Source organism: Megascapheus bottae, chromosome 29 (genome assembly GCF_031878675.1).
Source record: "Megascapheus bottae isolate mThoBot1 chromosome 29, mThoBot2.hap1, whole genome shotgun sequence".
NCBI lineage: Eukaryota > Metazoa > Chordata > Mammalia > Rodentia > Geomyidae > Megascapheus > Megascapheus bottae.
In genome coordinates this window covers 8,691,240-8,718,661 of record NC_143537.1, presented here as the reverse complement: position 1 = coordinate 8,718,661, position 27,422 = coordinate 8,691,240, and the positions used below count along the sequence as shown (strand labels likewise).

Genomic DNA, 27,422 nt, shown 5'->3' with positions numbered 1-27,422 from the left:
TTCAAACCCTAGTATTGCCAGAGAAAAGAGACAAAAGTTGTTTCATTTTCTTGATGTTGTGTTGCTGCATTTATGAAGACTGTGCTGTAAGAATCTGGGAGTGGTTTTTTTTTTTTTTTTTTTTTTTTTTGCCAGTCCTGGGCTTGAACTCAGGGCCTGAGCACTGTCCTTGGATTTTTCTCAAGGCTGGAACTCTACCACGTGAGCTTCAGCACCACTTCTGGCTTTTTCTAAGTATGTGGTACCAAGGAATCGAACCCGGGTCTTCGTGCATGCTAGGCAAGCACTCTACCACTAGGCCAAACTCCCGGCCTCTGGGAGTGGTTTTAAGGCAGAACGTTGTAAATTCAAAGTCAGCCTTAGATATATAATGAGACCCTATTTTTAAAAAGGCAATAAAGAATGTGACATTGTAAAGAGAGCTGACATAAACAAAGTAGTCTTGAGGTGCATGGTTATTTTTTGCACTGCTGGTACAGGAACCCAGGCCCTCACATTTCTCAGACACACCACTGAACCATACTTCAGTCCACTCCTTATTTTTATATTTGGTGCCAGTCTTGGGCTTGAACTCAGGCTTCGGGCTCTGTTCCTGATCTGTTGTGCTCAAAGCTAGTGCTCTACCACTTGAGCCACAGCTCAAAGCTCTGGCTTTGTGGTGATTCACTGGAGGTTAAGTCTCATGGACTTAGGCTATGTAGAGCCCTAGATCTCAGCCTCCTGAGGAGCTGGTATTATAGTTGAGAGCCGCAGTTGCCCATTTTTTAAAACACCCATGAAACGTATGGTAGTAGAGAGGCGGTCTCCAGGCTGGGAGTTGGGACAGGCAGGGAAGTCCACCAGTAGACCAAGTCTATCTGGTCACAGAAAACGAAATGTTTACAACTGCACTGTGGAGGTGCTTATACACCTTTACATTTACTAGAACTCAGACTCAGACTTGAAAACAAATACAGTTGTGACATGTAAGTTACATGAAAAACAAGTCACAGAGCTCGTTTTTGCTGGGGATCCCACAGCAGCCTGAGGACACAACTCACATGTGTGGGGAGCTGCCTTGACACGGGGGCCCCACTTTTTATCCTGGAAGGCCTGAAGTCCCCAGCAGCATGGGCCAGGGGGGAACTAAGTGTAGTGGGACAGGGCCACAGGAAGGGACAGCACACGGTGTGCTTTTTGTTTCTTTCAGGGATTTATTAAGGCATCGAGCACAGTGTGGTTTTTAGCCAACTGACATGAATACAAGGACATGGATTAGGACCTGAGGATGCGCCTTCAACGTGAACGGGGAGGAGAAAGCTGGAAAGAAGGCGTGCAGCCCTGCCTGCAGCTCACATCTCCTGCCCTCCTTTCTCAAGAAGCTCAGGCTCAAGGCTCCTCAGAGCACTCTGGAGCCCAAAAGCATGTATCTTGCCACTAGGTGGCAGGAGCTGGCACCTGAGCCCCAATCTGTAGGCCAGTCTCAGATGCAGGCCCTTAGCCCTGGCCTAGGGGAGGCATGGGGGCAGGATCTCAGCAGGCGGGGTAGATCTCAGCTCCGTGCTAAAGTGGAGCCACCGGGCTCCAGGTGGATTCCTGGCCACATGAAGGAAGCGAGAACCTCCAGCCTCTGGGGATGCAGGTCCAGGAGTCCTGTACCTGCTCTGTACCCGGCCTTCTTTCAGGACCCCTGGCTTCTGGCACAAGAGGAAAACGAAGGCAAGAAGGGAAGGAGGAGGGGAGAGGGTCCCCACTTCCAGGACTCAGGCCTGCTCAGCCTGAACCCCCATCCTGCTCATAGTCGCTGGAGGCGCTGAACTGTCTCTCCACCGTCTTCTGCTCCTTGATCTTGAGTCCGATGTCCACCTTCTTCTCAAAGAAGTTCACCAGCGCCGACTCTGTCAGGACGGAGGCCAGGATCTGCTCGAAGGAGATGCACCAGTCCACGTCCACAGAGCCCCCAAGGCGCGCCCGAGGGTGGCTGGAGGGACTGTGGGCCTCCCCGCCCACCAGCACCGTGTCCTCTGTGAGGTCCTCGCATGGCAGGGACCCTGCACTGACCACGGAATAGGAAGACATGGACAGGTCATCTTTGGTGTCATCATCAGACGTGAGCTGCGATGGCGAGCCCTGCCCCTCACCCCTGCCTCCCTCTGCCACCAGCTGGCTTTCCTGGGCCACTTTCCCCGCGTGGGTGTCCCCGCCGGCTTTGGCCTGGGGATCCCCTGCAGCTGGCGGCTGGAGCTCAGGTGTGGGGTCCAGCTGGGCCTGGGGGACCGGCGGTGGCTCTTCGTCCTCCTCTGGGGCACTGGCGTGGCCCTCTCCACGGGGCCCCTCCCGGGGCTTCCGGCTAGCGGGGGCCGAGAACTTCTTCCCCACCTCCCCAATGCGGAGGAGGAGGCTGGCCACGGTGGCGATGGCGTGGTACAGGTCCTGCTCGGCCGGGTCCTCGCTGAACATGTTGTACAGCGTCTTGCACAGCTCGATGAACTGCTCCTGCGGAGAACGTGGTGGGTGCGGGAGGCCCGCGGCCCAGCCCCCCACACCCCTTGTTCTCTGGGTGTCCGCATGGGCTTTGGCCCAGCCTACCTGGTTCATTTTAGGAAGATCCTTGATGGTGTCCTTTTGGGCCTCCTTCTCCTTGGCCCACATTCGCAGGTAGTGGCGGTAGTCGGGAGGGCTGGTCCCCTTCTCCTCTGAGTAGGGGGAAGGGAGAGATTCGTACCCATGAGTGACCATGGCAGCACGGGCACCCAGCATGGCCCCAGGGAAGGGCAGATAATGGTGGCTCCCCCACAGTGAACAAGGGGTGGTCCCGAGACCCCTAACCCTGAGGAGAATAAGCGGCTGTACCTCTTTTGTCTTGGATGTCCTCATTTCCATGGCTTTCTTGCTCTTCCTGTGATAGTGTCTCTGGACAGGGAGAAAAATAAAGAGAGCATGGACATAATTCCTCGGACCACAGCCCTCACTGTCCCCTGCCAGGCCGGGGAGGGAGAGCTAGTCACTTCTTCACTTCTTGCCTTGAAGCAAAGCTTGGCACTGGTGGGCAAGTTCACAAACAAAATGCCCAATGAATCACTTCCCATTAAAAAACAATAGGGTCCTGGAATGTAGCCTAGTGGTAGAGTGCGTGCCTAGCATGCATGAAGCCCTAGGGGCGATTCCTCAGTACCACAAACAGAAAAAGCTGGAATGGGTGCCGTGGCTCAAGTGGCAGAGCCCTAGCCTTGAGCAAAAAGCGTCTAAGGACAGTGCCCAGGCCTTGAGTTCAAGCCCCAGGACTGGCAAAAAAAAAAAAAAAAAAAAAAAAAAAACCAACAACAACAAAAAAACCCTCATTATGCTTTGAAAAAATGTTTAAGTGAATGATGATGTGCTTGATGATGAATGAATTACATCATTTCTGCTGAAAAATTTCCACAGATCAATCCCACCTGTACTTGCAACTTGACCTCAAGTAGCTGAGCTCACGTAAGCCTTTGAAACTGCCCTGGCATCCTGGTGCACTCTGGGTCTTTTTTTTTTTTTTTTTTGCCAGTCCTGGGGTTTGAACTCAGGACCTAGGCACTGTCCCTGTGCTTTTTTGCTCAAGGGTAGCACTCTACTACTTTTTTTTTTTTTTTTTGCCAGTCTTGAGCTCAGGGCCTGAGCACTGTCCTTGGACTTTCTTTCTCAAGGCTAGAGCTCTACCACTTGAGCCTCAGCACCACTTCCAGTTTTTCTCTATGTATGTGGTGCCGAGGAATCGAACCCGGGTATTCGTGCATGCTAGGCAAGCACTTTAACCACTAGGCCAAACTCCCGGCCCCAGCACTCTACTACTTTTTGAGCCACAGCTCTACCTCTGGTTTTCTGGTGAAAATGGACTTTTCTGCTGTGGCTGGCTTGGAACTGTGACCCTCAGATCTCAGCCTCCTGAGTAGCTAGGATTATAGGTGTGAGCCATTGGTGCCCAGCTCCCGCCTGCTTCAAATGTGGCACAAGAATGAATTCTGACAGGCACTCAGCATGTATTTGCATGGAACAGAAATCTGTGACAGCATCCGGGCAGCGTCTACCATTCCCTGGGCCTCTACCTCCCGAGGCAGGAGCACATCTTTCTACATCCCTTTCCTGCAAACATGATGAGGTGACACTGGACCTGCCTGCTGTCCTGTGTGCTATGTGTCAACCACTGATCACCCACCCCAGAGCTGAAGGGCCCCCTGTCTTACATGAGGCGCAGCCTCATTGTGGGCCCCCCAGGATTGATCCCCAAAGGACAGAGTCCTTGCACACAGTTTTTGGGCCTCCAAGGATAAGGGGGGGATGAAGCTGGGGGCAAGAGGGAACCCTACCCACCCTGGGGACTGACCTTGAGCCTCCCAGGGCAGGAAAAGATCCAGATCGGAGGCCAGAGGAGACACTAGGGCAGCAGAGGAGGTGCAGAGGGCAGAGGGAAGAGAAGCCGAGGTCCGTGGAGACAGACGCAGAGAAACAGGAGTTGAGAGCACCCACAGGGACCAAGCAGGCCCAGGAATGGGGCGGAGGCCCTCTGTGGAGCACCCTGTGAGGCGTGCACCTGGCTGGCCCCGGGGGCCCCGTGGGGGTGTGGGGCAGGGCGGCTCACCCTCTGAGGAGCTGTCCTCCGTGAAGTAGTGCGTGGCCTCCAGGGCTGACTCGGCCTCCTCTGGGCTCAGCGCTAAGAGGAGGGAAAGGTGAGCACCGCAGAGGGCAGCAGGACCTCTGCTCAGTGAACCCTGAGTTCAGACAAAGGCTCACACCCCCCACGGTCTCCTCCAGGCCCTGTGCCTGGTATGGCTGGGGCAGTTGCACACATGGGGTTCTGCACACCCCTCCCTGCCATGGCCCTGTTCCTGCACCTCCACACGCCACCCTCTGACCCTGGAGCAGAGGCTGGCTCACCTGGGGGCAGGTGCAGCTTGTAGAGTGTCTTGAGCTTCTCGGTGAGGTCGCCGTGGTACATCCCGCCTGTGGAGCAGGGAAGGTGGAGAGGCGCTGGTGGGGGGCTCTGAAACCCAGCCCGCCCTCCCCGTTCCGGTGCGGTGCTTCATGGCTGGGTGGGCCACTGCTCGACGAGCCCTAGGCCTCTCGCTTTCCCAGGACCCTGCACAGGGTGGGCAGCGCTGGGCGGGGTGGAGGGAAGGCAGGCGCCTTTCCTCATGGCGGGCTCGTGGCCCCCGTGCTCATGCTGTGGGACAGACCTCTGGCTGACATCCAGAAAGCTTCCCAGAGCAGGGTGGGCAGCGCCTGGCCCTGGCAGGCTCTAGTGGCACTCACTCATGCCGGTCACGAACTCCTTGAAGTTGATCAGCGAGTCCTTGTTTTGGTCTAGGAGTCGGAACATGCGACCAGCCAGCACGGGCGTGTGCGACCCGCAGGCCCACGGTGTGAGGCTGGCGAAGAGTTCCCGGAACTGGCTGGCGTCAATCCTGTACTGCTCCAGGTAGGGCAGGCTGGGGTCTCGGTGGACTGCTGCAGTGCGGCTACTGCCCCAGTACTGACTGGCCAGGTGCTTGGCCTGCAGGGGACCGAGGTGTGAGGGGCCTCTGGGGCCTGGATGGGAGCTGCCTGGGCTGGAAGCCGCGCATCCCTAGGCTGGTCAGTGAAGTGTCTGCACGCCTTTCTGTGTAGGGTGACTTGGACTTTCTTTTCTCTTTGGTGGACCAGTATTGGGACTTAAACTCGGGGCCTAATCGCCGTAGCTTTTTAATGTAATGTTGGTGGTCCAATATCTGAGCCACAGCTCTACGTCCAACTTTTAATTAATTAACTAAGTTTCCAGTGCTGGGGCTTGAACTCAGGGGCGCTGTCCCTGAACTTTTTTTTTTTTTTTGGCCAGTTCAGGGCCTTGAAATCAGGGCCTGAGCACTGTCCTTGGATTTTCCTCAGGGCTAGAATTCTACCATTTGAGCCACAGCACCACTTCCAGCTTTTTTCTGTGTATGTGGTACTGAGGAATCGAACCCAGGTCTTTGTACATGCTAGGCAAGCACTCTACCACTAGGCCAGACTCCCGGCCCCTGAGCTTTTTTTGCTCAAGATTTGCACTCTACCACTTGAGTCACAGCACCACTTCTGGCCATTTTCTGTTTACGTGGTACTGAGGAATCTTACCCAGGACTTTGTCCATGCTAGGTATAAGCCACATTCCCAGCCCTTTCTGTTTATTTGGTTTTGGTCAGCTGTGAGGCTTGAACTCAGGGCCTGGGTGCTGTCTTTGAGCTTTTTCCTCAAGGCTATCACTCGAGCCACTGGTGTCCATCCTTTCTTCTAGCTTTTTAGTAGTTAACTAGAGATAAGAGTCTCAAGGACTTTTTTTTTTGGCCTGGGCTGCCTTCAAACCTCAATCTTCAGATCTTAAGCTACTCAGGAGGCTGAGATCTGGGGCTCCCAGTTCAAAGCCAGCCCAGAACAATTCTGTGAGACTTTCCTCTCCAATTAACCACCAAAAAAACCAAAAGTGGAGCTATGGCTCAAAGTGGTAGAGTGCCAGTCTTGAGCATAAACAAGCTGAGACAGTACCCAGGCCAAGTTCAAGCCCTACCAACAAAATAAAGAAAAAATTAGATTACATGTATAAGACACTAGCAATTGGCTTTGAATGGATTTTCTTCCCTTTACTGGGAGTGTGTGTGTGTGTGTGTGTGTGCATATGTGTCTGTGCGTGTGCATCCATGTGTCCCTGAGTTCAGGCCCTTGTGCTCCAGGCTGGTTTTTTGTTGTTGTTTTTTTTTTGTGGGTCATGGGGCTTGAACTCGTCTCTGAGCTCTTCAGCTCAGCTCAAGGCTACCACCCTACCCTTGAGCCAAGCCCCACTTTTCATTTTCTAGAGGTTAATTACAAATAAGAGTCTCAGGGCCTTTTGTGCCCAGACTGGCTTTGAACCTTGATTCGCAGATCTCAGCCTCCTAAGTAGGTAGGATTACAGGCGTGAGTAACCGCACCAGACAGATTACAGGCGTGAGCCACTGTGCCTGGCTTAGGCTGGTGGTTTTGTTCACAGGTAGCAGAATCTTCCTTGGTAGTTAGGAGCCTCCTGGCAGTAGTAAGTTGGCCTGAGCCACCGACACAAGGCTTCTCTTTACTTCAAAGGAGTTCTGTCGAAACTCTAAGCACTCATTGTCAGGTACAATGAGGCTTTTTTTCCCCCTTCCTCTGGAAGGAAGTGGGGTATGAATGTTCTCAGGGGACTAGGATGAGGTGCTGGTCCCACCCTCATGCCTGCTCTCACCTTAAACACCATGTAAAGGTCCTCCAGCTCTTCAATTGAGAAACCAATGTCCCCAGGTATGGCTCGGACCTGGAGGAGAGAGACACAGCTGCGCCGGTGGATCCCCAGGCTCCTGCTACAGGAGGCACAAGGGCCGACTCTGTGAGACTCAAGTGCACAGGGAGAGCATCAGACAGCCTCTTGGTATCATGGGCCACGCCCGGGAGATGGCCCCATTCAGGACAGTGGGTACGGCCTGGCCACTGGCTGCATCAGCTCCTACTCCCTGCGCCCCTTTTGCCAGGGGGTCCCAGTCAGGGATGAGGGTGGGAATGGCTGCTATCTGGATCGCTGCTAGGCCCAGTACTGGCTTTCTGGAACAGTCTGAGAGCCCACTAGTCAGGGCTCTCTACTTGGATTAGTTAGTCCCTTTTGGTTGCTGTGACCGATTAGAGGGGCTGGAAATAGACAGGTGAAACAAGTTGTCCTGTCTCTGTGGGGGAAGAGCCATGAGGTCCCACAGCAGGCAGGGGCAAGGGTGGCCCTGACCTGCAGAGATTAGGACCAAGGCTCTGATAGAGTCCTGCGGTGTGGGGTGGCAGAAACACTTTCTACCAACCACCCGTGAGCAAAGGGCGCAGAGCTAGTCTAATCCCCACTTCGGATTCCAGTCCTGGAAGCCTAGCCACGACACAGGTGCCAGGACAGCATGAGAGACAGGGCGGATGTGGGGATCTGCCCCAGCCCAGGAAGGGCCTAGAGATACCCCGGCCCCCACCCCGGGAGCAGCCTGAAGGCCCTGCCAGGCACCCGAGACCGTACCACGCTTCTCTTGGCTGTGTCCTCCAAGGACTGGATCACTTTCAGCCTCTGCTTAAACCGCATCTGCTCGATGTCGTCTGCCCTCAGGCTGCTGAATTTCTGTGGGACAAGAAGAATGGTCAGGGCCAGGGCCAGGGCCTAGACCCCACCCAGGCCCTCCTGTGGCCACCAGAGAAAGAGGCCTGGCCAAAACAACATGGCTAGGGGCTGACCTCATAGGACACTTTGAGGAGGTCGAAGATGTCCACCTGGGCAGGGGGTTCATCTCCACTGGTCAGCAGGGCATGGAGGTGTGGAATTGGAGGAGAAATGCTCTGTTTATTCACCACATTATCCAGGTACCTGCGAAGAATACAGACAGAAGTCTAGACTACCCACCCACCCCAAGTCTCACCTGTGGCTCCGAGGATGTGCTGGGTCCCAGGTAAGCTGAGCTCTCCACCCCCCCCGCCCCCCGCTGCCACCATCTCCCTCCCTCCCTGCTTGGAGGTGAAAGCCCAAGGAGGGGCCTCTCCAGGCCTCTGGTGAAGTGGCTGGGGAGGAAGCAAAGGCTGGGTGCCAGAGACTATCTATGAGGGCTGGGCTGTAGGGAGGAGGCAGACGGGGTGGAGGGGGGTGTAAGCCTGAACCTCCCTCACTGTCAGCTGTTACTGGCTCACTCTGCTGCTCTGGCAGATCCGATGCAGGCACTCTCTCTGGGAAGGGGAAGTAGCAGTGCTAAGCTTGGCAGAGGGCCAGCAGAGCAGCTTGATGGAGACTCGGCTTCCGTTAGCAGCTAAGGCTGTTGTGCTGGTGTTCTCTAGCTTGCCTGGATCCAATCACGCAGGCCCCAGCCTAGGGGGACTGGAGGCTTCTGTCCCCTGCCCTCTTTGGGGTTCCCGCCAGCAGTGCCCCCTCCTGCCCATGGAGTATCTCTGAGCCTGGCGACAGGCTGGCTGGCTCAGGGAGGGCACGGTCACTGGAGGCCCCGGGCCTCCATGCCCACCCCCAGCACAGGGAGAAGGCCAGCAGTCACCTGCCCAGCACAGTCATGGCCTCGCCCTCATCACTGCAGCCCAGCAGCTGCTCCATGTTGGCATCCAGCACGGCCAGGGCCACCTGCAGGATCACCTTGATGCCCTCGTAGAAGAAGCAGTCGACGATGACCACAGCGCTCTCGAAGGGCATGACGCTGAGGAAGAGGGTCAGGAACCACGAGAGAGAGATGCTTGAGATCACCCCCAAATCCTGCATCTTCTCTGACAGCCGGGGCAGGAGGCCTCCGGTGAGCTCCTCGAAGATGCCCTGGTCCACCAGGGCTCCTGCAGAAGAGACAGGAGGCCAAGCGTGAACCAGGCCTCTAGGCAGAACCCTACAGTCTGGAGTCAGGGAACCCCAAAACGTGCCACTTGTACCTACACAGACAGTTGAGGGGAGGGGTGTGCCCGGGGGAGGGGCAGATCAAGGTGCACTGTACTCACAACCTGACTTGCTGAAGTGAAGCCCCTGTGTGAAATTACTCACAAAATAAAAACATGGGGCCGGGAGTGTGGCCTAGTGGTAGAGTGCTTGCTTAGCGTGCACGAAGACCAGGGTTCCATTCCTTGGTACCATATAGGTAAAAAAAGCCAGAAGTGGTGCTATGGCTCAAGTGGTAGAGCTCTAGCCTTGAGAAAGTCTAAGGCCCTGAGCTCAAGGTCCAGGACTGGCAGAATGAATCAGAGGGGTCTGTGGCTATTTCTCACCCTTCTGTGTGTAAGAAGAGAGCCTGCAGGGCGGCAGGACGTGCTTGGCACGGGGCCGGGCTGGGGAGGGGAGCCCGTCGGGAGCCAGTGGCAGGGACACTCACCCACCACTCTGGTGTTGTAGTAGTCGGGCAGCATGCGCTCGCACAGGGCCACCAGCAGCCAGAAGGCTTCCTCCTCACTGCCGTAGAGCAGCAGCACCGAGGTCACGATGTTCATCGCCTGTGGGCACAGAGGAGGCGAGGGGAGAGGCTCACACTGCTGGCCCCGCCATGCTGGCCCCTTCCTTCTAGAGGCCAGCGCCCCGTGGTGAGAAACTGTGCTTGCCCAACTTAGGGAAATGTACCAGGAGACCCATTACAGGAAATCAATTGGATAGAAAGTCAGCAAACGCCTTCACATGGGTGAGAGGGCGCTGGGAAGGAGAGAAGGCGGGCATTAGTGAATGACACCTCCATGGATGGAGGACAACAAACCGGTGACAACGCTGATGGACAGGTGAGGTATGGGCCTCACTCCCCTAAGAGCCACTAGTTTTTTTTTTTCAGTTAATAGAAGGGTTACATTATATTCATCAGAAGGTGCGTTCCTTCACAAACACTGATTACCCTTTCTCATGTCTTGGTCTCCATTTCCCTCCCCTCACCCCGCCCCCTCATCTTGTTTTCCTCCCTTCCCTATCCATAACCAAATACGCACATATACAATATATCAGATAACCAGGTGAAATACTGTAACAATATTAGATAATCAAGGACAGCCAAAGAGATGAGAGATAACATAGTACATTCAGGACAACAATCACTCATTATTTGGCTTTTGTTTCTATGTCCTGGAAGTCCTTTCATTTAGTGTCATTCTATATGGCCTTATGTTATCTAGGTTTTGCTCTATTGCAAATCTCTGCTAGGAGAGCCCAAGGTTTCTACTGATTATGACAAATGAGGGAAACCAATGACCCAATGTTCCTTTGAGTCTGGTTTACTTCATTTAGTATGATTTTTTTCTGTGTCGTTCTTTCTGACAGCAGCATAGAATTCCATTGTGTATAAATACCACATCTTGTTGATCCACTCATCAACTGAGGGGCATCTGGGTTGGTTCCATATCTTTGCTCTGGTAAATAGTTGGCACACCATTTTTTTTTTTTTTTTTTTTGCCAGTCCTGGGCTTGAGCTCAGGGCCTGAGCACTGTCCTTGGACTTTCTCAAGGCTAGAGCTCTCCCACTTGAGCCTCGGCATCACTTCCGGCTTTTTTTTTTTTCTATGTACGTGGTACCGAGGAATCGAACCCGGGTCTTCATGCATGCTAGGCAAGCACTTTAACCACTAGGCCAAACTCCAGGCCCCTTGGCACACCATTTTTTTTTTTTTTTTTTTTTTTTTTGCCAGTCCTGGGCTTGAGCTCAGGGCCTGAGCACTGTCCTTGGGTTTTCTCAAGGCTAGAGCTCTACCACTTGAGCCTCAGTACCACTTCCAGCTTTTTTCTATGTATGTGGTACCGAGGAATCGAACCCGGGTCTTCATGCATGCTAGGCAAGCACTTTAACCACTAGGCCAAACTCCCGGCCCTTGGCACACCATTTTTAAAACCTATTTTTAGTGGGCACACTGGCCTTCCATGACTTGTGTAACACACGGTGAGTGTGGAAGGATGGGGGTCTGGGACCTGGTGTCCTAGAAATCCAGATACAAGTCAAAGTCAAGACAAAGCCATTTGACCTGGCCAGGAAGAAGTCTACATTTAATGACCTAAGAAGCTGCTTGCAGATCAAAACCACAGTGAGATCCGTCCCACAGTGAAATACCTACATGTGGATGGTTGGAGTGAACATCCAATGACACATGCCTCTGAAAGATCCAGTCATCAGTCTCATTTCTGTCACATACTCAAACCAACTTGAATAGAAACTTGGACAGATTTGGCTCTCCAGGTTCATAGCAGCAGTCAGTATTCACAATAATCAAACCACGTTTGTTATCTACAGAGAGCTGGATACACATTCTGTGGTCTGTATTTACAGTGAACTATTATTCAGGAAAGTCTGACACATTTTACAATATAGATGAGTCTTGAAGACAGCAATGTTATGGGAAAAGCCAGACACAAACAACACATACTGCACCATTCTATTTTATGAAGTACTAAGGACAGTGGCTGCCAGGGGCTGGTGGGAGGGGATGGAGAGTTACTGTGTCCTGGGAGCATCTCACGTAGGGAAGATGCAGAAAGTATTGTGGATGACAGCAGCGATGGCTGTCAGATGGTATGAATGCCACTGAACTCAATAAAATGGAGACTTAGTTATGCATATCTCTCACATACAAATCAAATGCTGCTAAGACCCAGGCTGGCAGCATACAGAAGGTAACTTAGTATGTACACTTCAGCTCAAGGCCAGACCTCTACCACTTTAAGCCACAGTGCCACTTGTGGTTTTCTGAGAGTTAATAGGAGATAAATCTTACAGTCTTTAGTGCCCAGGCTGGCTTTGAACCTCGATTCTCAGATCTCAGCCTACTGAGTAGCTAGGATTACAGGCGAGAGCCACCACACTGAGATGTTTTTAAATTAAGGCTCTGTGGTCAGGCTTCGTTCTGAGGTGTGGGGCAGGGCACAGGTGCGGGAGGCCCAAGCTACAGGGCCCTGCTCCTGGGAGTCTGAGCAAAAGCTGTTTCTGGGTTTCTGCGTTTCTGCTTTACCTGGCAGTAGCCGATGGTGGGGTTTCGGAAAGCATAGGCGGTCAGAACCCGCCGCAGGGCAGCGATGCCGAGCTCGTTCTGGAAAGCAGGGTGTTCAGGCATGGAGCGGTGGAGGTCACGCTCGATCTCCTCGGTGGCCAGACTGTACTTCCCGGTGGACTTCTCCACCAGCTCCGAGTAGTAGCCGGGATGGGTCACCATCTCGTTCCAGGCCCCTGGGGAGACACAGTGCAGTTGTCTCTCCTCTTCCTCCCACCACTGGAGAGGCAGGAACTGGGGGGACTGGAGACAGGAATGCCCCACAGAGGTAAGGCAGAACCGCCCTGGTTACTGCGTCTGGGCAGCGGCCATTCTCCGCCCAAGGTCAGGGGCAGACTTGCCCCTCTCTGAAGCTCTGAGTGAACATGCTAAGGTGTGAAGACTAAAGCCCGTGGGGGGGACACGCAGGAGAACGTCTCCCCTCTCACTGCAGCTAGATGGGTGCCACCCATGCAAAGTGCCCCCCCTGACACCTATTCTTCTGGACTGGGGTCTCCTCCATAGCTGCTCTGGGAGGGGCTGGCACCTTCCCTTCGTGGTGACTTCGGGAGGTAGCTCACAGATGATGTTACATCACATGGGAACAATTCTTAGGTTTGGTTAGGGATGAGATCCGGGGACTGGGCCATGCCAACCACCCACTTGCCCATGGAGCTGCACACTGCTCGGCCATGGGCAGGACAACGGGCCACACTCACCAGAGAAGAGGAGCCAAAGCTCTCCTCGGAGACTCTCAGGGATGCCCTTCAGGACTAGCTCCCGAGTTCTGGCCGTGCGGTACATGCACATGCCACGGCCGTACTCGAAGAAGTGGATGTTCCACGACTCCTCTTTCATCTTCTCCTTGGCCTGAGGGGAGAGGAAAGCACTGGGGTCGGGAGGCTGCAGGCCGTCTGGGTGCCGAGGCCAGGGATGAAGGCCCCCAGCCCCACTCTGCGCAAGGCCAGAGGCTCACTGTGCAAATAACCTAGAGCACGGCCAGCCAGCTCGGCTCTCAAAACAATGATAAGACACGGGTAAGCCCAACCCCATCCTACAGGGGGAAGGTGAGTGTGGCGCTTTTCTTCAGAGCAGCTGCCCGGGTCAGGCAGAGTGGCTGTCCCCACAGGAGTGCCTGGTCCACCTCAGACTGCCCAGGAGGTGCAAACCCAGAGGCAGCTCCTGCCTCCCTCTCAGGGCCGGACTCCGGCACTTGCAGCTGAGAGCCTGTGGCTCAGGCTTACCCCCTTGGCCCCGAGCTCCTCCACTGGCGAGTTCTTCTGGAAGACTTTCAGCAGGCCCTGGGAAGCGGTTGGCACCTCCTGAGCGTTGAAGCTTGTCTGGCTGCCGAGGGGAGAGGACGGGCTGGTGGGCTGTTCTGACACTTCCTGAGGAGCTGGGAGAGACTAGAAAATAAAACAGGGAAGGGGACACACCTAACAACTGAGCTGTGCAAGGCGCCTCAATACACTGGTGGCTCACAGCTGTCATCCCTGCTACTCAGGAGGCTGAGATCTGAGGACTGAGGTTTGAAGCCAGCCTGGGCAGGAAAGTCTTTTGAGACCCGTATCTCCAATTAAACAAAAGAAAAAAAAAAGGGGGGGGGGCAGGAGTTTGGCTTACTGGTAGAGTGCTTGCCAAGCAAGCACGAAGACCTGGGTTCAATTCCTCAGTACCAGATACATAGAAAAAGCCAGAAGTGGTGCCGTGGCTCAAATGATAGAGTTCTAGCCTTAAGAAAAAAAACCCCAAAAAACCCAAGGACAGTGCTCAGGCCTTGAGTTCAAGCCCCAGGACTGGCCAAAAAAACCCAAAAAAACAAAAGTGGAGGTGTAACTCAAGTGGTGGAGGGCCAGCCTTGAGTTAAGAAAAAACTAAGCAGTTGGGCAGTTGGGCGAGGTGGCTCACCCCTGTAATCCTAGCTACTCAGGAGGCTGAGATCTGAGGATCATGGTTCAAAGCCAGCTCGGCACAAAAGGACCTGAGACTCTTACTCCAATTAACCTCTAGAAAACAGGAAGTGGGCTTGGCTCAAGAGTAGGGTGGTAGCCTTGAGCTGAAGAGCGCAGGGACAGTGCCCAGGCCGAGTTCAAGCCCCATGACCCAGCAAAAAAAAAAAAAAAAAAAATACTAAGCAAAAATGTGAGGACGTAAATTTCAGCTGCGGAAGCTGCACACACAGACACAAGAGTATGGGAGTACGTAAGGATGGGCAGAGGTTATATGCAAACACTACTATGCCACTTCATACGAGAGACTGGAGTGCCCCAGACTTGAGGATCAAAAGGGGCTCCTAGAAGTCACTCACAGGTCACTGAGGCAGTACTTGGTGGCATTAAGGGGTTAGTGTTCAGTCTGCTGTATAGTAATGGCAGGGCTCAGCAGTGTGGCCCTGTCTCAGTGTAGAGGTTGATAAGGAGACTTTATGGATGGTGTGGTCATAGGTTTCTCATGGGGAATGGCCCCGTAGTAGACTGGACAATGGCCGGAAGGGCTGGGTGCTGGTGGCACTTAGGACGTTGAGATCTAAGGATCACAGTTTGAAGCCCAGCTGGGCAGAAAAGTTCTTATCTCCAGTTAATCACCCAAAGAGCCAGGGGTGGAGCTGTGGCCCAAGTAGTAGAGCACAAAAAAGCTCTGAACAATGCCCAGGCTCTGAGTTCAAGCCCCAGGACGGGCACCAAAATAAAATGGGGGAGAGGGGGACCAGGGGAAGGGTGGGATTCCAGTGCAAGAGGGGTCTTTAAGAGGTGGGTGGAGCTTGGGACTGGGTTCAGCTGTTCACCCCGCCATCGCAGACAGGGCATGGCTGACTCCAGCGGGTCTCCCCACATCCTCCTACCCTGCCTATGCCCCAGGGCCCTGGCTCACCTCTGGGGCAGGATCCACAACACTGGATTTCCTCCCTCCGATGGTGCCGCCCAGCTGCCTGGATGGCGTTTTCTGGAGGAAGTCGGAGATCCTCTGAACTAAGAAGTCACGGTCTTTCAGGTTGGCAAACAGGAAGGTCATTTTGCTCTTGGTGCTAATGGACAGAGGGCTGGGCAGGACACTGGAGCTGTCCGCTTTTTCAACAATGGTCACCTGAGAAGGTAAAAGCAGTTCTCTTGCGCCTTTGCATCTTGAAGTATAAGTCTGGGTGTGCCTGACACTGTGAGGGACCCAGGGCTGCAGAGTGGACCCACTGGATTCATAGCCTGCTGTCACCCCTTCTGTGTATGGCCTAGAGAGAGGAACTTGTGCCTCTCAGTCTGCTTTATTCATCTGCCCAAGATGCGCGTGCTGACTGTCCTTGCAGGGCTTTTCTGAAGCTGGGGCTATAAAATGTGTAGCAGGAGACCCGCTGGCTCGTCTAAGGAGCTCCTGTCCTGAGCTCCTCGTGCAAGACTGCTCCCTACACTTGAACACTTGTTCTGGAAGCATTCCTTCACAGCTGGTCCTGGAGTCAGTGGGTGGGAGAGGTGCGAAGGGAGGGGAGGCACGGTGGGGGGAGGGGGACATGTGTGCAGATACAGCACTCACTGTGGTATCTACAAATATTCATTCATAAATATACATTTGTGTGTGTGGTATGTACGTGTGTGATATTGTTGTGTGGTATGCACATGCAAATTTATGAACGTGCACACACACGTGACACATGTACATAGGATAAAGTGTCATGAGGTGTGTGTACGTGAACATGTGGTATGGATACGTATGCATGTAGAAGTCGACATGTATGGTGTGTGTCATATGTGTACTTGCACGAGCATGGAAGCAAGCTTGTGTGGGGTACGTGTGTGAAAACACGGATGTGTTGCCTCTGTGCGTGTGTGCTGCTGTGCATGGCAGAATGTCTATGGTCAGGATGGAGCATCAAGGGCAGGTGGACAGATGGCAGGGCACCAGTTCCTGCAGGGAGTGTAGGGAGGTGTGGTTGGAAGGGAGAGCCAAGGCCCACCGGGCTCACTGGGCCGCTGAGTGGATGCCCACCTCCCTCAGGGGTATGATGAGATGGCACACGTCCTCCTCCTTGCTGGCAAAGCAGATGTAGTTGTTGGAGATGAACATCCGTCCTGGAATGTGCAGCTTGTTGAATGGCGTCCACAGGGTGCAGCCTGTGTGGCCGTCCAGCCGCTCATCCTGAGGGAGCCGGAAGGTGGCCCTGTAGCACTCATTCTTGGCGCGGGCATCCAGGTCTCTGAGGAAAACAGTGGCAACCAGTTGGGGCTAACACAGAAATGGCCGCTCCCGTGATCAGAGCGGCAATGACCTCAGCCTTGCACATGGCCTGTCTCCTTCTCACTGCTGGGTGCCAGCCAGGGTCGGGGGACCTGGCTCCTGGCCCCTGCCGGGCGGATGACCTACCGCTTCAGGGCTGAGATGTTCCTGTGTGGCCGGATGGGTCGAGGCAGAGCCTTGTCCTCCAGGAAGCCCTCGCTGTCCAGCAGCTGCCGCATGGCTAGGTTGGCCAGCTGCTCCATGAGCTTGAAGGTCTCGCCGATACTGAGGAACATGGAGAAGAAGAGCGCCCGGTCCCGGGTGTCCACGCGGATGCTCTCGGGGAAGAGCAGGGTGGCGTTCTTCTCCAGCCGAGTGACGTCCACCCACTGGACCACCAGGCTCACTGGATGCCAGTGGGAGAGAGGCACCACCCATCAGTGGGGCGGCACGAGGGTCCCTGCATACCAGGACCTACTGGGGGACACGTCTCTGAGGGCGCCACTTATGGACCCTTGGTGACCGAGTGGCTGCTGAGACAGGCCTCAGACTCCCTGCCTGACCCACTGCACTGGATCCGTGAGCCCCACAGACGGCTGGGGTGTACAGAAAGATGCACAGGGGTGAAATCAGAGTGAGCGGTGCAGAGCAGGAGGGTGAGGGGAGACTGCACAGGAACATGGAGGGGACATGGAGGGGGCCTGGCTTGGCCAGGTGGGACTGCTGGAGGCTGCCGTGCTTTCTGGAGGAGCCTTGGGGGAGGGTGCCAGGGTGTCCTGCAGGGTGGCGCATGCTCAGAGCACTGCAGCACTACACGCACTGGGCAAAGACGTGCATTCCTAGAAGCACTAACTTTTGACAAAAACCTGGGGGCCAGTCAAGAAGGGTGCTGTGGGTATGAAGAGAGTCCAGCAAGAGCAGGTAGAAGCTGGGGTGCCCCTGTGTGGGCTGCGAAGGTGTGGGAGCCACCAGGAAGGCTGGCGGTGTGGAGGGGCGATGCTGTTCTGGTGGCAAGGTGAAGGGAAGGAGCAAAGGGGGGGCTGGGGGGGGGGCGTGCTCACCTTCTTTCCCCAGCAGGAAGGAGTAGAAGCACAGGTGGTTGACGGTCAGGTAGAGCCAGCCCTGCCGGGGCACCCGCCCCTTCCAGTAGCTGCACGAGTAGTAGTTGACCAGCTTCTCCCCCTCCGGCATCCCGAACTGCTTCCTCATCTTCAGCTCTGCCTCCTTGAACTTCCCAGGGTCGTCATCTCCTTGGGGTTGCAGGTTCTTGTTCTCTTCTGCAATGATACCCTGGGGCGGGTGGGGCGGGGCGGGGGACAGTGAGATCTAGCCTCACCAGGGTAGAGAGTGAGGAACAGAGAGGCCCAGGGAACTTGGGGCAGTGGCTCCCGGGAAGGAACGGGCCCTGCTCTGGCTCTGCTGGTTTGCTGTGAAGACACGTGAGTGACAGAGCTACCTGTGACTGAGCAAGTTCCCAGAATGCCTGCAGGTACTGGCACCACCGGCTCTGGGCAGTTACTTTGTAAAATAGACAAGTTTAAGGTAAAATTGTTCTGACATAGACTCCATACAAAAGGAAAAAAATGCAAAAAAGAAAAAAAGAAAGGAAGGCAGGAAGGAATCCTGCTCTTGTGTAAGTGTTCAAGTCTCACTGCCAAATACTCACTGCAGGTCTCTTTCTCTTATACACAATGCCCGGCCCACCGTGGGCGCTGTGGCCAGGGGGAGGGAGGACTGAAAATGGGCACAGCCTTACATGGATCTTGCCCTTGACAAACGTGGTGATGTCCTCTTCACTGTCAAAGATGGACAGGGTCTGAAGCAAGTTGTTTTCCAGCCATTCCCAGTGTTTTGTGATCTCTTTGCGGGAAGAACCTAGAAGTTTGGTAAAGAAAGATATTAAATCACCAGGGCTTAAACTCAAATGAGAGAGAGGGAAAGAGGTGACTTGTCCTGGCTGTATTCGTGTGACTACCATCTGCCATTCTCCAATCTTCTGCTGAAATATCACATATACATAAAACCAAAATGATAAATGGTTCTGGCCACACACACACACACAGAGTCAGACATGCAGACAGTTATGTGGGAAATGTGAACACCAGCACCCTTATGCAAACCGGACAGCTGCTGGTAGGTACTGCAACAAAAGGGATGTACCAGCTAATTGAGTATGAAGCCACCCGTTTTCAGACTTCCCTGGGATTTTATTTTACCCATATACCATGCAGAAAGACATCATTATTTCCATTTTAAAGGAGGAAGCAGATGCATAGCAAGCTTAAGTGAGCCAAAGTCACAGCTTGGAAGTCACCAAATTAGAATCCAGTCCTGCCTGTCTAGCTGCAGCCTCCCCTTAGCCTTGGAGGGACTTCCTGTGGGAGTGCTGGTACAACCATCCAGCCCAGAGAGGATTAGGAGGGAGGGGGGGGTGTGGTTGTGAGGGATTACAGTGTGTGTGGGGGGAGGGCAGGAGAGGTTTGGTGGGGGATCTTCAGGCCCTGCAGGTGTTTCACCTGTCTGAAGACAAGGCTGTCTATGGGGGAAAGGAGGCCAGAAACAAAGTCAGATGGACTCTAGGGGTTCTGAAACCTCCAGTTAAGGGGAACAGGGGCCAGCAGGACATCTGGCTATAATGAGTTGCTTCTCTTACCCAGCCCAGCTGGTGGGGAAGGAGACAGGGCAGCCATCAGGGTCTGGTGTGGGGATGATGTCAGGTCATGAATTGGAGGTGGGGGTCTATAGCATGGCTGGGCCTCGCCCTAGTCTCAGGCCCCCTGTCATTAGAGGGATCCCCACCCCGATCCTCCCCCTCTCCCTGGCTGTAGGTCCTCCAGCCTCTCCCGCCTACTCCCAAGAAGAACTCGGCTGAGACCACGGTGGCAATCTCCAGAGCCCACACGTAATCCTCCCTTTCCTGCCCCCCCTGAGTTGGGATGACAGGGTGAAGCACCACGCCCAACCACGGGCTGAGACGCTTGGGCTGACCTTAAACTGTGACGGTCCCATCTCCACCTCCTGAGTGGCTGGGATCACGAGGGTGGACCACTGTGCCGGCTCCTGGGCTCACCTTAAAGTTACCTATTTCCCTATGGCCTAGAAACACACAAGGTTCCTGACCCTGCCTTGGGGACCCTACAGAAAGCCCTTCTCTTCTGCAATGCACCCTGGTTCGGGATCCAGGAAACCTGGGTTCCTGCCAGGGTTTTCCACTGGCTTCGGGCAATCTCCCCTTTCTAACCCACATTGTATGATCGTGAAGAGGACGGCAGACCTGTGATTTCAGGGTGCAGGGAATGACAACATGGGGGTAAGCAGAGGCTGTTTCTGGGTGGCCACTTGCTCTGTGCTTCTATTCTCCTGTCCCTCTGTGCCACCTCCTGAAGGTGAGGGCCAGTGATACAGTCTACACACATTCACAACTCACCCCTCCTGGGGGGCGGTGGCCCCAAGGCCCCAGCCCAGAGCCAAGAGTACCTACGAGGAGGCTCGGCGGGTGCCTGGCACACAAGGATGGTAAGACCGCCCTTTTCTCAGAGCCACCTCAGGCTGGCCAGTGCCAGCCAACAGGAAACTTCCTCCCGGGACTACAGTGGATTATCATTACTCATGGCGGGTGTACACAAAGCCCCTCCATTATTCCAGGGGAGAAACAGGGCCAGGTCCTCTGATCACAATACTCCATCAATGCATCACTGTGTGTGCTTCAGTGGTTTTGAACTTGGCCTGGGTGTTGTCCCTGAGCTCTTCGGCTCAAGGCTACCGACCTATCCTTGAGCCATTTTCACTTCCCATTTTCTAGAGGTTAATTGGAGATAAGAGTCTCAGGTCCTTTTGAACCTGGGCTGGCTTTGAACCTTGAGCCTCCTGAGTAGCTAGGCGTGAGCCCCCACGCCTGGCTGTGTGCTTCAGTTTAAAGATGCTTTGCTTAGCGTCAGTGGTGCTGGGACGCGAAGTCTCAGGGGCACCATTGTCACAGGCTTGTACTCACAAGTGATGGATGCACTTCCCTGGGACCCCATTTTAATGCTTGTGTCAGCACAAGCACAACACGAAACATGTCACTAAACAGACTGACACACGGCCTCTTGTGTGCCTTGTGAGGTCTGAAACAAGAAGGCAGCATGTCACTGTGTCCCCAGCTGGGGAAATCCATCGAGTGACTCAAATTTTCACCATTCTGCAAATGTAAGACCATGAAAGTGCCTGAGGTTTCGACCAGAAGGTTACAGATAAATTTTAGCAAGAAGTAAATATGAAAATGAATCTTCAACACTGAGGCTGAGTGCTCAGGGTCACGAGGGGTTCCATCTGTCCCCTGCCTGGCCCGTCTCTCTTGCAGGCATAGGGTGTGCTGTCTAATGGGTGGGGAGAGGCGTCTCAGGAAGCAGCCACCCATGGGAATGCAGTCTGCGTGTCCCTTCCCTCCCAGACAAGACCTTCTGGCCTGGGATACCTACCGCATGCCACTGTCCAGTAGACCTGTGCATCCTGGGTCTGGTGCAGGATGCGGTAAGGGGCCACTCGGGCACTGGAGTCCAGCACCACGTCTAGGGTGCCCACGAGGAGACCTGGGGGGCAGGGCAGAGAGGTGTGGAGAGTGAGAGGCCCCAGAGGCTGAGTCTGGCCAGAATGGCAGCTTTTTTTTTTTTGCGAGCCCTGGGCCTTGAACTCAGGGCCTGGGCACTGTGTCTGAGCTTCTTTTGCTCAAGGCTAGCACTTTACCACTTGAGCCACAGCACTACTTCTGGCTTTTTCTGTTTACGTGGCACTGAGGAAGCAAACCCAGGGTTTCATGCATGCTAGGCAAGCACTCTACCATCAAGCCGCATTCCCAACTCAAACAGCTTCTTTCTCTGTGGCCTCCACTGATGTCTGATTTCACAAAAGATCTTTCCAGCTACTTCTAGGAAGCCATCATTGATTTTTTTTTCTGGCTCATAAATACTTTTGGGCAGGGGCACAGGCAGGTTTGACTCAATGCTTAAAAACTCTTAAGAGGTCCTCTTCTGGGTTTGAACACATATTTCTTTTCCACTTTTTGCTTCTCTGTCTATGCAGGCTTCACTTGACATTCAAATGTCAGTCCTTCCTTTCTGAACTTACCAGGTAGCTAAGACAACAAGGGTAAGCCAATGGAACCTGGCACAAACAAGTTGTTCTAGTGTTCCTTCTTCCTCCATCCCTCGTTTTTTCTTTTTTTTGTTTTTGTGGTGCTATGGACATAGGGCCTTACACGTGATAGGCAAACACTCTAGTCAATTCCTTATCTATCTTTCTTTCTTCCTCTTTCTTTTCCGCTAGTACTGGGGCTTGAATTTAGGGCCTTACTCCTCTCTTTGGAGTTATTTGCTCACAATGGGTGTTCTGCCACTTGAATTATGCCTCTAGTCCAGCGGTTTTTTTTTTTTCAGTCCAGCGTTTTTGCTGGATAATTGGAGATGTCTAACTTTTTGTTCAGTCTGATTTCAAATTGAAATCCTAGGATTACAGGAGGGAGCCACTGGTGCCTGGCTAAGTATTTCTTTCACATGAGAAAATACAAGATACAAATTAAAATAATGATATTCAGTGCCATACAAATCACAAAAATTTAGAAAAATAACACAATCTTTCTTATTTCAAGATGGAGTCTCCCTATATTTGAGGTCAGATTGGCCTCAAATTCTTAACTCTCCTGGCCTCAGCCCCTGGGATTACAGGTAAGACCAATATGCCTGGTTTATACTTATTAATATCACCAAACACCAGACATATCCCTTAGAATGCCTCCCTTCCTTGTTGGCTGAGAATGAGGGCTGCTTTTTCATGGGAAAATGGTTCTGTAACATCATCTTCCATATCAAGAACAGAAAGAACTATAGTCCTCTGCCATAGGATCACATACGCTCTTCAGTTCAACTACTGCCCTACTCCTTCAGCTGCACTGCCACTTCATTATCTGCGGTTAATTGGAGATAAGAGTCTCATGGACTTTAGTGCCTGGGCTGGCTTTGAACCGTGATCCTCAGATCTCAGCCTCCTGAGTAGCTAGGGTTTCAGGCGTGAACCACTGTGCCCAGCCAAACCTTTATTTCTGAGCACTGAAGAAAGTTTCTTTCAGCCTTAAAAGTCATGGCTGGAAAACAATATGGACATATGTAGAATTGCTAAGTTTGGGAAAACATTTTTTTTCCTTTTTTGTCCTAAACTGAAGAATTTTTAGGGCATTTCAAGATTTCCTCTCATCCTGTACACCTACTCAATGACCTGTGATAGAATTCTTGATCCATGTCATTATTTTCCAAAGAATCAGCAGGAAGACTAAGTTTTCTGTTATCACTTATCTAAAGATGAGTCACTCATCTTTAGTAATTAAATGATGATGCAATCTAAAGTCCTGTCTATTGTTTGAAATGTCTTTCTTGTTAAACAGAAATGTTGGTAAGGCCTGAAAGTTTGTTGTTCTCATCTTTCTGTTAATGCCAGAGGTAATTTCTCTTAGTCCTTTTTTTTTTTTAGATGCGGGTACTCAAAGCTACATGATCTTATTTGGCTTTTTCAATCATGGCTGATGCTCTACCATTTGTATCCTGCTTCCAGCCCACCTACTGATTCTGTTACTCAACTCTCATACTTTTGTTTCTTAGACCCTTAAAAACTTTTTTTTTTTGGTACAGAAATGGGATTTGAGTTGAGGGCCTTAAACTTGCTAGGCAAGCATCCTACCACTTGAGCCATGCCTCCAGCCCATTTTGCTTTAGTTATTTTTCAGGTATTGCATTTTTTTGCTCAGTCTAGCCTCAGACAGAGACCTTCCTATATATAACTCCTGTTCTAAGTAGAAACAGATAAACTGCCACAGCTGGTTTTTTGTTTTATTTATTTTTTGCCAGTCCTGGGGCTTGAACTCAGGGCCTGGACACTGACCCTGAGCTTCTTCTGCTCAAGGCTAGCACTCTACCACTTTGAGCCAGAATGCCACTTCTGGCTTTTACTGGGTATGTGGTACAGAGGAATCGAACCCAGAGCTTCATGCATGAGAGGCAAGCACTCAACCAGTAGGCCACACTCTGGCCCAGCTAGCTTGTTTCTGAGAGGAAGTCCTGCTAACTTTTTTGCCCTGGTGGGCCCTAAACCTCAATCCTATCTGCCCTGCATGTAGAAGGGGACTGCAGGCATGCCCCACTAAGTCAGGCCAGCTCTACTCATTTAATATGACCTTCCCCTCTCCAATTCCATCTTTACTAAATACAATGAACAACTGCAAACCAGGTATTGCTCAGATACATTCAAATCAGGGGCTTGTTGATTTCTCACCTGTTTCAGTGAAATACTCTACAAAGTAGTCTCTAAACTACAATTAAGACAGTTTGGAATAAACCTCCTTTCACTGATTATGCTGGGATTTCTTTTCTGGTCTTGGAAATCGTATTTTAGAGTTGCTAGACTGTTGGCATGACCATGTTGCAGAACTTGAAAATGTTTTCATGGGCTCACTCATCTCCTCAGACTCCCATTTAACATTTAGGTTGGCAGGGGTTTTTTGTTTTAATTTTTTATTTGTTTTTTTTTGCGAGTCCTGTGGCTTGAACTCAGGACCTAGGCACTGTCCTTGGGCTTTCTCAAGGTTAGCGCTCTACCACAGCACCACTTCCGGCTTTTTTCTGTGTATGTGGTACTGAGGAATGGAACCCAGGGCTTCATGCATGCTAGGCAAGCACTCTACCATTAGGCCAAACTCCTAGCCCAGATTGAGAGGTTTTTAAGACAGTTGGAATAAAATTGGATCACTGACAACTCTCTTCTGGGCATGTTTTCCATGGCATATGCTAAGGAGCACAAGCAGTTGGATAGTTCCCTGGGGGAAGGGAGGGGTGATCAGGCCTGGAAGCTCCATCTTGGGGGATACAGAGAGATGGGTGATGCCACCCAGGGCCTCCTTTCCTCAGTAGGCCTGGGAAAGATCCCAAGTCTGACTAATTAACCCTCCAAAGGGGCTCTGACTTCCAACTCTCACTGAACAGCCGGGTCCTGAGGCAGGACCAGCACAGCTTCTGCAAGTCTCTAAGAGGAAGGGAGAGGGAGACCAAGTGGTTGACGGGAACATTGTGTTTTCTTGGAACCGGCACAGTCTCTTCCACTTTAAATGGTTCAGGAGAGGTTAGTGGCAGAGGTCACCGCCTGCATCTGGCCAGACTGTAAGAGCTGCAATACTTGAAAACCAGGTCATTTCCCAGAAACTTCTCTTGATAAAATGGAAGATCTAGCCACACGAGGCCTGCATTTTGGGCTGGGTAATAAAGGAAGTCCTAGAGAAATCATGCACTGGGGGGGGTCTCTGGTCCCACAGCAGGCAAGGCCCTGGAGCAGAGGGGCCTTTGGATACCAGTGGGAAGAACTCCCAAATCCTACAGAACACGCCTGAAGCTCGTGTCCTGTGTGAGTGACGAGGTGTCAGGCCTCTTGGCTAGCTCTGGAGGGGAAAACACCCATCCTGGTAATTAGAAAAAAAAAGCCTTGGGGTCAGCAGCAGGAAAGATGGGCGGGGCAGAAGCGGAAGGGGAGAGCAGCTCGGGGGAGCCCTCAGGTCTTCGTCAGCAAGTTGGGAATAAAGAAGAGAGTTAGAAAGAAACATGTGCTCCTGGGGAAACTGAGGCAGACCGGGGATGAAGCGAAGACGGTCGAATCTCAGCAGAGGCCGCGCCCGGCAGTCTACAACCGGGGCGGCCCTGACCGGATCTTCGGGTCACTCCGACCCGTCGCCTCCCGCCGTAGCCCCCCCTCCGCCGTGACCTCTGACCCCGCCCTGCCCCGGCTTCCCCCTCCGTCTCCCCCCCCCCCCGCCGCCGCCGCCGCGCCGCGCGCTGACGTGAATATCCCCGGCTCGGCCCAGCCCGGCGCGACCCAGCCCGGCGCCCCCAGGCCCCGCCGCCCGCGCGACTCTCACCCGTGAGGCCGCCGCCCTTCCCGTGGCCGCGGCGCCGCTGCAGCACGAAGAAGGGGTTGGCCCGCTCCGTCACCCACAACGCGTTGGCCACCAGCACCTCCTCCGGGCCTAGCCACATCGCGGAGCCGCTCGCTCCGGGGCCGAGGCCCGCGAAGCGGAAGCGCCCGCCACTGCCACCGCCGCCGCCGCCGCCTCTGCGAAGGAGCCGAGCGAGAGAGGCGGGGCCGGCGCGGCCGGGAACGTGGCGCCCCCTGCAGGCAAGCGGCGGGGGGGGGGGGGGGACGGCAGCACGCACGGCTCCGCTAGGCCCGCCCCGTCAAAGCCACGCCCCATTAAGGCCACGCCCCTCTCTGCCCCGAACAGGTCCCGCCCCGCTCCGTCAAAGCCCGGCCAGTGAAGGCCCCGCCCCTCCCCGCCCCCAAACAGGCCCCGCCCCACCAAGGCCGCGCCCCGCCCCCGAACAGACCCCGCCCCACCAAGGCCCCGCCCCTCTGCGCCCCCGAACAGGCCCCGCCCCTCCCAGTTCTTGCAGCGAACCGAGGATAGAGAGATGGGTTCCTGGCGTTTGCGGGCGAACAACATCATGCTCTGGGAGAACATTTAAAGCTTCAGCGTTCTTGGATATACTGCTGGCTGTGTAGCAAAGGGAGTCTGGAAGCGTTAGCAGATTCCCCGCTCCTTGAGCCTGACCGGAGGAATCTGCCGGAGCCCAGTGAGGGCTGTCAGGGCGACTCCAGGCCAGTCGTGTGTCACTTCACCCGGCTCGTGGGTGGGCGGCCTTGGAGTTGGAGGTCACAGTTGGGAGATCTGCCATCCTAGTCTTGGCCCCGAGTGCAATCCCCAGGACCAGCGCACACCCCCCCCTCAGAAGTGAAGCTGTGGTGTGAGTGGTAGAGTGCTGACATTAAGGGACAGGGCCCAGGCCCTTCAGACTGCTGCACCTCATCCCAAAGACACGGCACATAGGTGATGCTGACGCTGCCGGCCTGGAGACGACCCTTGGGACCTTTTTGCTTAGTTTTTGTGTGTGGGCACTGTCTCTGAGCTTTTTGCTCAAGGCTAGTGTTCTGCCATTTGAGCCATTCCTTCACTTCCAGCTTTTTGGGGGTTAATTGAAGATAAGATTTTCATATTTTCCTGTCCCAGCTGGCTTCTAACAAGCGAGGCTCAGATCTCAGCCTTCTGAGTAGCTAGGATTACTGGCAACCCTTGGAAAACTATTCTAAGAAAAAAACAAAACGTTAATCAAGCACTTAGTATGAGCTGAGCCTATTTGTGTCCCTCTTTATTTTTTTGTGATATAGTTCACATTCTATATAATTCACCCATGTAATAAAAATACATGATTTCAAGAGGCTTTATATAGTCATAAAGCTTTGCAACCAGGGTCACTACCTAATTCCAAACTCTTCATCATTCCAAATGGAAACCCTGTACCTCCTAGCAGTCAGTAGTCCCCATTTCTTCTTGACTCATTTCCAGGCCCTACTAACTTTGTATCTGCTTTTAGCTTTACAGATGTGTCTGTTCTGGATCTTTCATGTAAATGGAACTACACAATATATAGCTTTCTGTAAGCTAGTTTCTTTCACTTACTGTAATTTAACATGTGTCCATGTTGTAGCAAGCAGTGCTTTACTTTTATAGCTGTTGGTTGTTGACTAGTGATGTTAAGTTCTTTTCTTATGTTTTCTGGCCCTATTTTGTTTGGAGAAATGCCTACTCACACCTTTCCCTCGTTTTTAGATTTGATTGTCTTTGTGTGTGCTCGCCAGTATTGGGTCTTGAACTTAGGGTCTGGGCATTGTCCCATAGTTTTTTGCCCAAG

General features: G+C 53.2%; 1 protein-coding gene across 2 annotated transcripts; it reads right to left on the bottom strand.

Moving 5' to 3' along the window:
• Positions 1 to 888: 888 nt before the first annotated feature.
• Positions 889 to 25,812, bottom strand: Tbc1d9b (TBC1 domain family member 9B). 2 transcript variants are annotated; one of them, XM_090320833.1, is made up of 22 exons: positions 25,595 to 25,812; positions 21,126 to 21,236; positions 18,422 to 18,540; positions 17,727 to 17,955; positions 16,813 to 17,071; positions 16,438 to 16,645; positions 15,334 to 15,546; positions 13,707 to 13,868; positions 13,182 to 13,332; positions 12,445 to 12,659; positions 9,846 to 9,963; positions 9,033 to 9,318; positions 8,230 to 8,359; positions 8,018 to 8,116; positions 7,217 to 7,285; positions 5,263 to 5,503; positions 4,888 to 4,953; positions 4,592 to 4,663; positions 4,337 to 4,387; positions 2,833 to 2,892; positions 2,569 to 2,675; positions 889 to 2,475 (listed from the first exon to the last, which is right to left on the bottom strand). In XM_090320833.1, the coding sequence occupies exons 1-22, from the start codon at positions 25,710 to 25,712 to the stop codon at positions 1,753 to 1,755; spliced, it is 3,807 nt and encodes a 1,268-aa protein (XP_090176959.1). In that variant the 5' UTR covers positions 25,713 to 25,812; the 3' UTR covers positions 889 to 1,752. The 2 variants fall into 2 exon arrangements, with proteins under 2 accessions (XP_090176959.1, XP_090176961.1); XM_090320835.1 differs by lacking the exon at positions 4,337 to 4,387 and having other exon boundaries at positions 25,595 to 25,811.
• Between the last annotated feature and the right edge of the window lie 1,610 nt (positions 25,813 to 27,422).